Raw genomic sequence first — 13,859 nt, forward strand, 5'->3', positions numbered from 1 at the left:
AATGAAAAAAGTTTTTTATTTACTTTGATCAATAAAATAAAGTTGCCATCTTGCTGCTTGCGCAAACGTTGTGTTTATTTGAGATGTTGCGATCGGCGATACGTTTCTTTCAATGGGCTGGTATGAACTAACATTAAATCCACCGTTCTGCCTCAACAATGTGTGCGCAGCTTGGCTACATCACACTTGTTTACAAACACGGAAATGGGTCGAAAGGAGCAATTTACATATGCAATTTTTAACCTTGCATCTGCATTTATTAAGACATGATTTGTAAATCTTGAGTAAATTGTAAATATAATTAGTGATCTGAACAACAAATATTTGTTCAAACAAACTTCTCCCGATATAGGAGTTGGGTAAAAATGACAGTCATATGTAGATTACATTTACAGTTGCAGGAAGTTCTTCGCATTACACTTTATTACTAGGAATTGCCATCCTAATTATTTACATGGCCCATGATTGATGTCCATAATAAATGCGTAATCTTTGCACTGATACACATTTCATAGTGCCCTGTTTAGGTGTAGCGTCAACCAAACAGTTAGCAAAAAGAGCATGGCTAAGCTAGTCATCTCCTGGAATTACCTTTCATATGACTGGAGAGAGCCGACTCTCCCATTGTTGAGAGTTGGATCTCTTTTTTTTCATCTTGCAGTATGCTGGGCGTAGAATTGTTCCACATTTTGGCAGATGTTTGTATTTGATGTTTTCTAGCCACCATTATTAAACGGCAGTCTCAGAGCATCTTTTCACCCGTTCTCTTGGGCGCAATGCATGAGTGGCGATGACGCTTCACAAGACAGCGCCATACTAACTATTGCCAATTGCCGTTAATTGCGAGGGAAGAAGAAATGCAATGGCAAGGTGAAACCACTAGAGAGCAGCACCAGCTGCATTTTTTAACAGACTTGTTTTTGACGGCTGATAAACAAGGGAACAATTTCAAGCATTTACAGTCACCTCACCCATAATTCAAGCATATTTCAAACCTTGGAAACACAAAAAAAAAAGATTTCAAGCTTTTGCATTTCTCACTTACGATTGTGTTGTTATGGCACTCCAGGCAAACGTCGGGCTTGGCCACGCTGGCACAGTTGCTGTGCTTGTTGCAGCTGCACTGCGATGAGCAGTTGTCCCCCACAAAGCCAAAGTGACAGTGGCAGACGCCGGGGGACACGCATGTTCCGTTCACGCAGCCGAGTGCACACACTGGCTCACACTGACCACTTAGGCTGGACACAAGATAAAAACAACTGCATTATGTATCCATAAGCACATACAGGAAATGTACTCTTTCGGTCTATAAGGCACACCTAGAGAACCCAAAATTTGCGATAAATATGAAAGTGAGCCTTATAATCCAGTGCACTTTATAATCTATAAAAAAAGATAAGTTATCATTTTTATTTAAAACATAGAAAAAAAACATATAATTATAAAATTGGAAAAGCAAAACACTCAAAATCCCCTCAGCAAATTCCGAGAACGGCATGAACATCTGTTTATTGCATAACAGTTAGAATCTCTCATTTTCAAGACACTTTGTCTTGATTTCACTAAGATCATCCTAAAATGCGTAAAAAGTAAACATATACTAAAAATTTGAAAGTGTGCCTTATAATCCAATGCGCTTTATGGCGCAAATATGCGGTGATCTATTCAGAGATACGAAGTCAAACTCCCCCTGCTTATCCAGGTCTTATTGGAAAATCACTTCATTTTTCACGCACCTAAAACTCATTAAGTGCCATTGACAACTAGTGCAGCGATAATAGGAAATTTGACGGGTATCGGCAACGGCTTCTTCCCCCCATCAGGCTGATTTTTATGGCTCAAAGCAGCCCAGCTTCTCCATGGCTCCTACACCTTCCGCCCCCTCCTCCACACTGCTTGCTACCCACCCTTGCCTTCCGATTCGCTTATCGCAGACCAAACTGTCCCCAAACCGCACTGTCCCCAGTCACAGACTTCAGAACACAGAAAGGATAGACGTGTAGAAGGTTAACACAGAAAACTCTTCTGAAAATGTACTAAACATCCCAGTGCTCTACATAACACGGCTATTATTAACTTCACAATGAGCAGGAGAATAACGTTAGCCCGGAGTAAATAGCAGCATCTATGCTAACTCCTGAGTCCCAAAATGCCTGTGAGTCAAGCCGCTGATATTATTGAGATTTTAAAAAGTCTGTGCCAAGGTAAAAGAGCGTGTGTGTGACTGAGAGATAGCGTTAAAAGTGTAGTTGGCATGTTTAAGGAAAACAGATTCAGGTGAACCAGATACATTAGCTTTTATGATAATTATAATTCGTCAATCAAGCGTGTGTATTTGTGAGAGAGAGCATAAAAAGCCAGCTAAAGCAGAAGGCTGAGTGATAATCCTTTACCATAATATTAGTTTGTCTATATGGCTCTAACACAGTGCCTACACTTTTCAATTCGCCAGCTCTGTGGAAATTTTCTATGAATTTTGCACTTTTTGTTTTAAGTTGATTTAAGTCATGTTGGTTGTATTTACATTTTTTATTGTATAAAAAAAATCAGGGAGCTATTTAAGTTTTTATGTACCTTTGTAGCCAATTTTATTTCCTGCACTGTTTTCGGTTTAAGTGAAAGATTACTCATGTTAGTTGAGTTGAAATTCCAATTTATTTACTGTAAAATGTTTCATAGAGCTATTAAAGTTTCCTTTGAATTTATAACTTTTTTTTAAAAATTTTGCATTATTGAACATTTATTATGCCAATTTTTAAGCTTTCACAGCAAAATACTAATGGCTCCAAATATCAGTTATCACCGTCCTCTTAATACTAATAATCGGTATCGGCCCTGGTAAACCCATATTGGTCGATCCCTACTAAAGCCATCACAAATACATTCGAAAATGGCTTTAAATTAATTAGTACATGATGTTGTAAAAGAAACAAAATAAAAAAGAAACAACTGTAAAGCCATTTCAAACCTATTCTAAAATGTGACATAGTCAATGGTAATCCTCAAATTTAACTTAAAATGACAGTGAATAATTTTTCGCCACTAGAGGTCTTTGTACCTTGTAATGGAACTGATTCATGTTGATTTAAAGAAGACACACTGTGAAAGCCAGGAGAATACTACATGGTAAAATTCAATGGCCTACTTCCATATTTTCTTGATGTATTTCGACCAGCAACAGGACATTAAAACTGGCAAAAACTAAAGACTGAGCAAGCTGGATACACCTGGAGCTACTGAAAAGAGACAATGGAGGTTATTGGTCAGAGCTGGTGCAAGCAGCTAACTGTAGCAGCTAGCAGAAAAAGCTACTAAAATGCATGACCCACTGTGGACAGCAAATGACATTGAAGAAGCAAGCTTCATTTACACGGACCAGTTAACAATTAGGAAGCAACAAGAGCAGTATGCACCCATTGATAGATAGATAGATAGATAGATAGATAGATAGATAGATAGATAGATAGATAGATAGATAGATAGATAGATAGATAGATAGATAGATAGATAGATAGATAGATACTTTATTCATCCCCGAAGGGAAATTCACATTTCCAGCAGCATCCCTGAGCTGAGAACAATACAATAATAAAGCAAAAAGAATACAATATACAAATACCCAGTGTGACGTGCAAATGCCCACTGTAGCGTGTTATATAGAATAACTAAATAGTGCTACACAGAATACATATTGCAATAAGATTCGGTAATATGCAATGTAGGTGGTGTGGTATTATTTGGCAACAAAAAGATCAAGAAAACAGAAAATACAGACTCGCAATAAATAAAGTTGGTGCTTGCAGACTAAAAATGTTGCCTGGACATATGGGAAAAATCTTGTAATGTGCAACTTAGAAAAACAGTGACAGGAGAGCTCACCTGCTGAGGATGTAGCCTTGTTTACAAGTGCAGTGGTATCCTTGAGAAAGGTCATGGCAGTCTTGAGTGCTGTTGCAGTGATGATGTCCATTGGCACATTCATCCTCTTCAGGGCAGTGCAGGAAAGACCAGCTGCTGTTCCTGACTGGACACACGCCCTCACTCACACCTGTGAGGACAATGTTTTAAACGAAAAGGCAAAAATGATTTGTGGAGCGAACAAACAAACTTTTCTTACCGTTAAGTCCACCTTGCAGGCAATATCCTGCTCCGTTTCCCCTTTTGGTGGCGCACCAGCCGCACTGGGGCCTGGCAATGCACTGGGAGCACTGGGTGAGCTGGGAGCATTGGGGAGAGCAAGAATCACCGCCGGAGAGGAGACGGCCGCACTGGCCCGCTTCGCATCGCAGGGGCACAAATGATGGACTCATACACTGCAGGGAGACGATAAGAAAATACGTAGTTCAAAGTGGACTTTTTGGATTTTCAGCATCTCCTTAGTAGATTACAGTTGACCCTAGTATGCGACATGAATCCTTTCAGAGGTGGGTATTGTAAGGTGAAATTGTCATATGACTGTGAATAGAAACCTTTCATAAATACGCATCCCTAACTGTCAGTACCCCAGATAAAAACATTAAAATAAAGAAAATATACATAGTAAGTACTACTTATATGTAATATATATATTCATGATGACATAACAAAGAAATATACGGTACATGCAAAGTAAAAATTACATTTTATTTACATTTTTTGTGACGTGACTTGAGCTGGCACAGTAGAGTTAGCAGCTGGATGCAGTGTCAGCGAATTAAAAATGAAACCGATTTTTTTTCTTAATACAAAATGTTCTTTTTTTGGTTTTTCATTTTCTAATTATTTCCTTTGACCTTATCTTGACAGCACTTCTTCATCTACACTTTAATTTCTAGTTATTTTCATCTTTGCTATTCAACACCTTTCTTTTGGCGACATATCAATCCATCCAAAAAAGTCGTTTTCGGATGACTCGGTCAAACCTGAGGGAGATTTACGTGTTTTAATCGCCACCTTATTTTTAATATTACTCCAGATCATCAATTGATTATAGCCATATGCCTTAATGTGCACGATGCGTGTGCCTTCTTCATATTCATTGCTTCATTGTTGTCACTTTCTTGCTTCTCCCTTAAGCATTAACACAAGTCTTGGGACCCACCGTTATTGAATACCATACAAAAAGTACAGAATTGTATAAATGGCCCACAAAATCTTTACGATGCACACATGATTCAGAATTGAACGAAGAGAGAGAAAGGAATTATGGGAGTTCAGCCGATAGCATATCAATAGCATATTGGAATCTTTAAGAGCTGTGACACCAACCAATAGCAAACCATCATTTTATATGACGTTGACCAATATCAGACTGGCATGATAGAGATGGATCTCGCACAGTTTTAACCAAAAACATTGTAGAGTTTTATACGTTTTGGGGCAGAAAAACAATTTGAATAATTTGAAAAAACATCTTATCCCGCACCATAACGTAAAAATATCGTAAGCCAGGAAAGGAGAGGGCTACTGATTTCACAAAGCATATTACCTGCTGCAAGGCCATGCTCCACACACAGTGTTGCCAGCCCCCGTCGGAGCCTCTGGAGCCCAGGCAAAGGGTACAGTTGAGGAGGGTGTGGCAGGGCGGAGGACAAGGCAGCGGAGGCGAGGATTCCACTTGCATGGGTGAGACGTTGAGAAGGGCATAGCTGAAGCAGGTCCAGTCGTACGTGGGGTTCACACTCAGGATGCGCCTCGTTTCGCCTGTGGAAAAATGTCAATCTGATTTTTTTCCTCAAAAGATTCATCCACAATTAGGGACTTTTTTACACCTTTGAAGGTTTTTTTTTCTCATTTTATCTTACTTTAAGTAAAGCTGTTTGGGTGGGGCGAAACACTTTAGGTAGGAGGACATCATAGTTGTCCCAATGTTTTTTTGTTTATTTTTATTCATTAGTGTAGCAGGACAACATTGAACGTAATATGTGGCCTGCCTCAAGAACAGTCCAAACTCCAACCCAAACCCCAAGAACAATGAACAAAAAAAGTGAGTGTTTTTATAGGGTCTAAGAAACGCCACACTTGCTCACACATCACAAAGTGACAGAGGATCATAACACGAACCAGGAGATGGTGGCTGGGAGTAAAAAAAAAAAAAAAAATCTGAATTCCGTACAGCGCCTTTAACAAAATAAAAGACCAACAGCAGAAGTGGGCAACATGACAAAATTAAATCGTGAAAGACTGAAACAATCGATTTAGCACAGATTTTCACAAAAGCAAACCCTAGCTGCATTAACAAAGGGAATTGCTTTAATGGCTAGCTTCGCTCTAGTAGATAATGATAATTTAGCTGCTATATCTAAAACACTATCCGCTAATGCTAGCATCATGGATGCAGCCACCAGCCGTGGCACAGCGTCTTTGCAACAATGTCTAATGTTTAATCATGGAAATTTGGCACATATTTTTGCTAGTGCAACCGCTAGTATCCCTTTAGCAGTTCATTTAGTAGCTAAACCTAGTTTCACAAACACTAATCACTAATTCTAGCTCCTAACGTCTTTGCATCCGTGTCTAATTTTTAGGTAATGCAAATTTGGATTAAGAAAAAATGAATTAAACCCTGTTCAGAAATACATTTCCTATAATTTTGTTTAGTAACCTCTTAACGTTCCTGCAATCCAAGGTAAACTTTATCAAGATGAACTGAATGCTGTTCTTGAACCATTTGGAGAATATGGGGTTGGGGGCGTGGTCTCTTTTGAAAGGTAACACTCTGAAGCTTTGTCCCAAACTGAAATAATCACTGCAAGTGCTACTAATATTAAGTAAAACAAGGAACATACAGACATGCGTTTCCAAAAGTGGGGACGACCAGTTTACAACACTCAAACCTTTGCAAATCTGTATTTTACTTTTGGACTTTGTATTTTTAGAAAATTAAAGGAGTTGTAAATGTTTGAGATCTCTTTTCACAAGTCAATCCATGATTGTGCACATTTGCGTATAATAATGGTGAGTAAAAATGGATCTCTGGGTTTCGCACGTTTTTTTTCGGCTCTGATATGAACACTCATTTAAAAATTGTATACTTTCATGTTGAAAATATTATTGGCTAACCAATGTGTCAGTCATCATTTCATGCGATTACTACTGGCTAAAGATATTTAAAGCTAAAAAAGGCGATCTTGGTTCTATCAATACAGGGCCTTATAGGTTAATGCGGTCAGTGGACCGTGGAAAAAAATCCCGATACTGGACAAGAGTGGTGTCAATCTAAGTACAGCGTTTTTTAAATCTGTTTTCTTGTAAACGAAAATTATGTGGCGAAAAACAAACAGACTACAAAGAGGAACGTCCTACGATTCAGAAATGCTTTTAGGCTGTTTTTTTTCATCCGTCTACATTATAGCGTATTTTGGAGTAAATATTTCACACGGTTGGAATCACTGGACAATCATGGAAGTAACGACTCCAAGTCGGGGGACGTAATTGGTGAGCATCGGCTTTACAGTTTTCGGGTATCATGTTTTAGACTGATTGTGATGTTTCTGTGAATCCCAAGAGTTTAAGCTTTCCAATGATATGTGGCATGGATGTATTTAGAGACAGGTGACATTGTACAGACACGTTTTTTGTTTATCAACACTGCCACATGAGGTTAGACATGAGGGTAAAATGGTCAGAAATATAAATATTTCACAAAATATTTGGGGGAGAAATCATGATAAAATTGAAACTGTTCAGAACTCTTTTAAAATAAAAACACAATCATATTTTAGCCATATCACAAAACCTGCCTAGTGGCGAGTTTATGCATTTTTAAGAAACAAACATTTTTAAAACGCTTTAATGCTTTTTTTGCATTAAATAACATACATGTGAAGCTGAGGCAAACCCAGCTATTATAATGCAACTGTATTTTCTTGTTTTTTTCACCGAGGATAAAGGATACAACCCTATTTCATTTTTTGAAACAAAAAATAGCATTTGACTTGTATGTAAAGGCTACATTACCCAGCCTGTATTTTCTAAAACACCTCCTGGTACCTGTGCGTTTAAACTGCCGGGTCCACATGCATTTTCCCGAAGCGGTGCATTTGGGGCAGTCGGAAGCCTCACAACTGGTCTCCGTGCAGTTGCTGGACAGAAATATCTCCCGCTGGTTGATGCGACAATCGTGTTCCGACGTGCAGCTCACTGAGCTGCTAATGCAAGCCCCCTCAGGGCAGTTTGTGCACCACTTGCACTGAAAAGGCTGGTGGAAACACAAAAAAAGTAGATTTAACACAATAGAGCCTGGGCCACAGTGGTGACGATGCTCGGAGGGGAGAAACAACCTGTGATGGACCAGAGAAGGTCTTAGGATGTCGGGCCAGGCATTCGCTGCAAGTCTTGAGTCTTCGGCACTGATCTGGCTGGCGAGGAGTTGGCGAACAGACTGACTGGCCAGTGAAACAGCCCATCCTTTTTGAAAGAATGTAAACACTTACTTAGTTTGAATCTTTGAATTGAATCTTAGTCCAAATGACTGTGCAGGTGGATTGCTCTGATACCCTGGACTGGTCTGCAGATAATTGCCGCATTAAATAAAATAAACACTCATCATTTTCTCATTTTGAATATTACTTTTAAAAAATCTGTTTTTGTGTGGGCATATACCTGAAGATTATATTTGGAAGGTTGTGGAACTTGAAACATACGCGGAGAAAATATTGCAAATATTTGACTGATGTTATTTACTGTTTTAAGGCGGCATAAAAAAAGTTACTTCATCCTGTGATTTTAAGCCCCTTTATATGCAAAGGGTTGATGCACTCCTCAACACTAATATGTATGTTTGTGTATATATATATATATATATATATATATATATATACACACATACATACATACACATACATATATAAATACATGTACATACATACATACACGCACATATACATACATACACATACACATTATATATTATATATATATATATATATATATATATATATATATAAATTACATTTGTAATTGTGTATATGTTTTTGCTTTTCAAGTTGGTAGAACTTAACCTATGTAAAGAAAGAACATTTCAAAAAAGTCACTTTTGAAGCTAACGTAAAGGACACATCCTATGAATTTCAACTTTTTCATCATTAACTACACATTAATACAATTATAACTTACCTGTAACGCAATAGTGATAAATTAACTTTAAAAGATAACAATTATGTTGGTGGAGATGATTTTCAGCCGGAAGTAAGAGTGAAATCGTTACATTACGTTTACCAAATTGGTTTATATTGGCCAAAAAAAAAAAAGAATTGTTTGAATTAGCCACATTTGTGGTTTGTATTCAGTTTTCCTTAACCTCATGTAGGTTATAGATCAGGGAATAGTGTAATAGTGGTTTGTGCAGCCCTTTGAGATCTTTTGTGATTAATAATAAATAATTGTTGCCTGACTTTGATCGCTTTGAAGAGATTCGGCTTTACGATGTTTATTTCATTTAATTTTAAGAACTACCTTTTGTGAGCAAAAGAAAACTACTATTAAAATGTGTGAAATTATCAACTATTGGAACAAAAACATTTTATAAAACGATTTTCAGTCAAGTTAGTTAGCGCGTTACCGTTCAGCACTATCCGAAGACGCGCAGGTGCCCAGGCACCAAACGCAGCTGCCAGTTGTGGTGTTGCAGGTCTCGGGCGTGGCCATCACTGCACAAGGGTCGGCGGGCACCGTGAGGTTCAGGAGACGTCCCAGGGTGACGCCGTTGAAGCCCCCTGATAAAATAAGGCTGCTTCCCCAGCTGGTCATGGCGAGGGACACCGAGCGATTGACCGAATCACCGATAGCCGATTCTGGGGCGAAAGCAGGAGTTCCATTAAAAGACTGCAAATGCAGATGGTGCAGATGAGAGAAGGGTTGCAACGATAAGTCAACGTTGTCTAGAAAAATTAATAATTAAAATAATTCACAATGAATTCCATTGTTGACTATTGTCGCCAAATGACAAAGTCAACAAATGAACATGTCAACAACATCTGCGCGTAGAAAAACGTCTAAAATATGAGGGCATTTTAGCCTTGATGCGGACAATAAAAGAAGAAGACCTTGAGTCTCATGGCTGTAGCTATGTGATGCACAAACATTTAAAGAGCACGCCAGACAGTTAAATGACACGTCTTGGTAAGATTCAAGTAACGTTCAAGCCAATATGGTTTTGATGACCTGCATTATACATTTTATACGTGTATATTTCGCTATAAAAGAGAGCTTAAGCGTTCTGCCAGACTGTTCCTGAAAAATGAGTTAGATATTCAATGCATGCAATCTGAAAAACTAATGTCCTTTCTTAAAACGTTAAAAATGACAAACGTCAGTTGTTAGAAGAATCAGTTGTTGAGAATCATTAAGTACTTGGGTTAGAGACTTTCCAGATGACCAATAAATGTCATACCTGTCAACTTACACACTTTTCCTGAAATGTTTTTGATCATTTAAATTAGGTACGCCATATAATAATTTTTGTAGGGGAATTTTTTTTCTTAAAACTCGTTTTTTTGTTAGACCGATCTCGTCCTGCCCAATACGGCTCTAATCTGGATTGGCCTGGTAACTGGTAGCAGACAAATACCTCATTGCAGATTGCTAATATTATTGCAGTATTTTACATAGTCTGTTCTATTTTGAGCAAATAGGTGCCGAATTTTGTTTGTAAGGTTTATTAACGCCTAAAAACGGGAATTGCAATCATTAATAAGGGTAGCAGTTGGCTGAGGTTGACAGGAATGAACTTCAAAAAACATGTTTGTTTAATTTACTGTTCTACTGCTGCTGCTTATAAACCTGTTCTTGGTTTAGAGGGGATGATGAAATGTTTAATTGATTTTAACGTATCATTTATTTGCCTGTTCCTAAGAGGTTTATTTATGGCCATTGACCGAGCACTGCGCCTAATTGTTTTCAGCATTTTTTCGGAATGAATGGCAGTATATTAAATAAAATACACATTTCTCATTGTACCCATTTTTCTAGTGTTTGTTAACATTTGCCACATATTTTAGTCAACTTCATGCTAAATTCAAGAAAAACATAATAGTTATCTGATTATTCGACTAATAGTTTAGGCGGTGGCTAGTTGACTAAAATTGTCATTGATAGCAGCCCTAGATGAGACAAAATGCCCAACCAGTTTGGATCCAGGTGTTACAGTTGATCTGGTATAAGGACACAGAGTTGCTGTAATCCTCCGCTTCTGTCCTACCCCCGACAATGACCATGGTGTCTTTCACGAGGGCTGCTGCGTGGAAAAACCGGGTGATGGGCTATAAAGATAGGGGGAAAAAAAGAAGAGTTATTCTTATTTTTCCCAGCTCAACTATTCATTAGGCAATAATGAAATTTAAATGACATGTACCTTATTACCCTGTGAGGGTACCAGGAGCGACCAAGTAAAGTTGGGGTAGTAAAGACTGTAAAGCTCCCCAGACGGCTCCACAGCCTCTACGTGGAAGCGATATCCTCCGAACACATAGATGGCGTCTGTTTGCTCATGGTAGACAGCTGAGTGGCCGTATAAGCCCGTTGGCGGCGTGCCGATGTGCGCCACCATGGTCCAGTTTCCCGTGTGAGGGCTGAACTCCAACAAGTGATGGTTGAAGCCATTTTCTGGGGAGTAACCTCCGATAAGGAGCACGGAGTGGTCTCGACGCACAGTTAACGTGTGGCCTGCAACCGGGGGCAGTACTGCGCTCTGTCACAGAAGATATAGACGTATAAAGTCTTTGTTGTCATTGATATCAATTTGGTAAAACATTCGAAAGATTAGAATGCTGGGATATCAATTAGGCAGTAGACACCAGGGATATGGATAAGATAATCCGGCCTTACAATATTTGCACTTTAAAACAGGGGTCGGCAACCTATGACGCACGTGCCAGCAGTGGCACGCAAGGGGTTAACCAGTGGCATGCGAGGTCACGGCAAAATAATACAAATAATAATGATTATGTTTAAAAATGCACATTTTCACCTTAAATTTAGCCATTTTCAGTTGCGCGCCGCGTTGTGATAGGGGCTTTACGGTAGCGCCCCTTCTTCTCTGCTCAGTGTGTGAGTGTGCATCTGCGCGGCGCCGAGGAGTGTAGGAGGAGGAAAGATTCGTGTGTTAACCCAGCCACAGAAACACACGATGCGCAATAAATGAATAAATCGTGACAGCTCCTCCAGCGAAAAAAATCTCGGCCTTTCCAACCAGAGTGGACAGATGACTGGGGCTTTGTGCAAAAATTTGACCGTGCTGTTTGTGCATTATGCTTCGAGAAACATGACAAAACATGAACAGGAATTCAAGGATGAGTCTGACAAGGCGGAAACATTAAAACGCACTGTGTCCAAGTACGGCAAACAAACACGGACCCTGAAAACCTTTGTCACTGCGAAAAACACCACCACTAAAGCAAGCTATCACATTGCTCACTGCATAGCAAAGCACGGAAAACCATTTACTGATGGGGAATATATTAAAGAAGCGCTTTTGTCGAGCCCAGAGATTTTGTCTGATGTCTTGCCTAACAAAGAGACAATCAGAAAAGGATGAAGACTTACCCATGTCAGACAGAAGTTTTGAACGGTGAGTGGAGGAACTGGCAGAAAGCGTGAGTGTGTGTGTGTGTGTGTCCTCCTACTGTAATGTACTCTGAGTGAGTGTGTGTGTGTGTGTACTGCTGTTCAGCTGTTATTTCAGTTGCACTTATTTTCAAGTAGCCTTCTGCCTTCCTGCTGTTATTTAAAGTTTTGATATTTTCTGCAATTATATTTTATTGATTAATGCTATGGTAGCTGTCCATATCACTTGTTTTTTGATTGTAGCTCATTTTTAATAAAAAATGGTTGATTCTTTAGGTAAAAAGTTGAAGTCATGGATGTCTACAGGCGCTTCCTCATGTTGCTCACATTCATTTTAGAGTTTATTGATGAACAAGAATAGTGGAAGATAAATTGGTCAGTTATACAATTTCAATGTGTATCCATGTTGTATATTTGGACTTGTGCAAAATCACAACTCTGTTGGATATTAAAAAAAATGTTGTGCGAGTTATTAATCTTGGTGTGGCACACATTTACAAGGAAATTTGAAAGTGGTACTCCACACAAAAAAAGGTTGCTGACCCCTGCTTTAAAGTTTGGAATGAAATGCTCTCTACCTTGTGCTCTTTCCACACCAAACTGCTAAGATTGAGACTCCAAGTATCCATAGCAACAGTGTGCTGGGTGACTCCTCCAACCACAAGCATGCTGCTGTGACTGTTTCCCATTTTGTGGCTGCTCAGAAGAGCAGCGGCGTGGTGGTAGCGTGGTGCTGGCGTGGAACCCTCGTCAGATGAACTTGTCAACATTTGAGTCCAACGGCGCTCTAACACAGAGTATCTGAACAAGAAAAAATACTGTATTTTCCGCACTGTAAGGTGCACCAAAATTTAAGGAGCGTTGAATTGAGTAAAAGCTTTTGACTGTATGGGTACATATGAATGCAATTCATTAATAAGAGCCACTGAACTAAATGGCAAAACATAAAATGCAATGCGATTTGAACCCAAGTTGTGGCGGCAAGCGCAGATACATTATCACTCGATCACTAGTAGTTCAAAAGACACACGAAAAGGCATTAGAACATATCCCATTATTATACCATTTTTACTCACGTTGCCAAAACATTGAATTGCATAGTGGATTTTAATACATTAAGCAGTCGCTCCGCTTCTTCGCTTGTGCGTCAGTAACCTCCCTGTTTAATATGTATGCGTACTTAAGAGCTTGTGTAGATTTTTTTTAAAGACCTCGTTTTCTCCATACTCTTAACATTCGTTGGTGAAGAGGTGGAGAGACTGTTTAAGTTATCAGATTTTACTATGCAAATCAGTGTTTCTTGCATAGTGAGTAAA

The 13,859-nt window shown here is 39.0% G+C and overlaps 1 protein-coding gene across 1 annotated transcript in view; it reads right to left on the minus strand.

The window, feature by feature from the left end:
* Positions 1–13,859, minus strand: part of megf8 (multiple EGF-like-domains 8) — a 53,475-nt gene that overhangs the window by 10,756 nt on the left and 28,860 nt on the right. The window contains exons 30-39 of the mRNA XM_088326748.1: positions 13,122–13,344; positions 11,333–11,668; positions 11,105–11,240; positions 9,542–9,773; positions 8,262–8,388; positions 7,972–8,179; positions 5,468–5,682; positions 4,118–4,313; positions 3,880–4,048; positions 1,046–1,238 (exon numbers count right to left, since the gene is read on the minus strand). Coding sequence (XP_088182874.1) covers positions 1,046–1,238; positions 3,880–4,048; positions 4,118–4,313; positions 5,468–5,682; positions 7,972–8,179; positions 8,262–8,388; positions 9,542–9,773; positions 11,105–11,240; positions 11,333–11,668; positions 13,122–13,344 — 2,035 coding nt within the window. The remainder of the gene's footprint in view (positions 1–1,045; positions 1,239–3,879; positions 4,049–4,117; positions 4,314–5,467; positions 5,683–7,971; positions 8,180–8,261; positions 8,389–9,541; positions 9,774–11,104; positions 11,241–11,332; positions 11,669–13,121; positions 13,345–13,859) is intronic.

Source organism: Urocampus carinirostris, chromosome 2, assembly GCF_059441175.1.
Source record: "Urocampus carinirostris isolate Australia breed hairy pipefish chromosome 2, RoL_Ucar_1.0, whole genome shotgun sequence".
Lineage (NCBI taxonomy): Eukaryota > Metazoa > Chordata > Actinopteri > Syngnathiformes > Syngnathidae > Urocampus > Urocampus carinirostris.